At 41.1% G+C, this 1,230-nt stretch overlaps 1 protein-coding gene across 1 annotated transcript in view; it reads right to left on the bottom strand.

Moving 5' to 3' along the window:
• szl (sizzled) overlaps window positions 1-648 on the bottom strand; it is a gene marked incomplete at both ends in the record, with an annotated part of 2,759 nt that extends 2,111 nt beyond the window's left edge. Inside the window, one exon of the mRNA XM_079858977.1 lies at window positions 371-648. Coding sequence (XP_079715103.1) covers window positions 371-648 — 278 coding nt within the window. The remainder of the gene's footprint in view (window positions 1-370) is intronic.
• Between the last annotated feature and the right edge of the window lie 582 nt (window positions 649-1,230).

The following is a 1,230-nucleotide window of genomic DNA, read 5'->3' as shown; positions in this document are numbered from 1 at the left end:
TGTGTGACACTTTTAGTACGAGATCAATTTATACGCTCAGATCATTTCAGATGTAAATAAACAATGAAAAAAAAAATCTATCAATCCGTTGGCTAAAATCGGCTTAAAATGAATCTAAAAACCACCTTGTAAATTTGACAACATGTTTTTAAATTTAAAACTTGTGCAAGCATGATTGTTTAGTGACATTTTTAGTACTAGATTAATGTATATGCTCAGATCAAAATAAACAATGAAAAAAAAAATCTCTCAATCCGTTGGCTAAAATCTGCTTAAATTTAATTTAAAAAACCACCTTGTGAATTTGACAACATGTTTTTGAATTAAATGAATGTGCAAGCATGATTGCTGTGAGTGTGTTTGAGCGTACCTGTCGAGGCAGACGGGCGCCACGAGCGAGCACACGAAGGCCCGGGCCTGTGGATGGCAGCCGGTGTGCAGCAGCGTCCTCCAGTCCTCCGAGCGAGGAACCGCCTCATCCAGGCTGGTGTGACCCAGCAGGTTGGGTAAGCGCATCTCCGAGTACGGGACGTCCTGGCAGACGCTCATCTGGAGCGGGACGGGGACGCAGCGAGTGGTCTGGCCCAGGTCGAAGGCCCCGGCGTGGGCCCCGAGAGACACGAGGAGCAGCAGACACGAGAGATGCATGATGGGTGAGTGATGCAGAAGCGGGAGAAGCCTGTCTTTATATAGAGGCGTTATCAAGCACATCTGAGGCCAGACAGGAGATAATGGGCCCCAGACGGGGGGGTGCGAGGGGGGACATTACATACACAATCAAAGAGACACACTTACCCTCCGTTTGCTGAGGGAGAGACTTTACTTCAGCTGACGTTTCTGGAGCGCGTCATTTTAAGATGATAAAACCCAAGCTATCAATCAGTGTGTTCTTCTCAATAAGTTTCACTACATATTATTCACTAAATTATTTGTTTAAACATTTTTAGTGTCTAGTGTTCTGATTTTTAATCAAACGTAACTCTAAATAATGAAAGAATCAAGCTGAGATCTGATGCAATTTCATGCAATTTAGTCAAAATCACTCTCTAAGTTTCACTGCATATTTTTATTTGAGCAAACATGTTTTTGAGATTTTTAGTACATCATTCGTTTATTTGTTCAGATCATTTCAGATTATAAAACTCTGATAATTAATAAAAATATCAATATATATGAGATCTGCTGCCCATATCTTGTAATTTAGTCAAAATCACTCTCTAAATTTCACAA

This window comes from Squalius cephalus (genome assembly GCF_949319135.1).
Source record: "Squalius cephalus genome assembly, chromosome: 23".
In the NCBI taxonomy this organism is placed as follows: domain Eukaryota; kingdom Metazoa; phylum Chordata; class Actinopteri; order Cypriniformes; family Leuciscidae; genus Squalius; species Squalius cephalus.
Note: the sequence above shows the minus strand (reverse complement) of the source record. Positions and strands in the feature narration are given on the sequence as shown.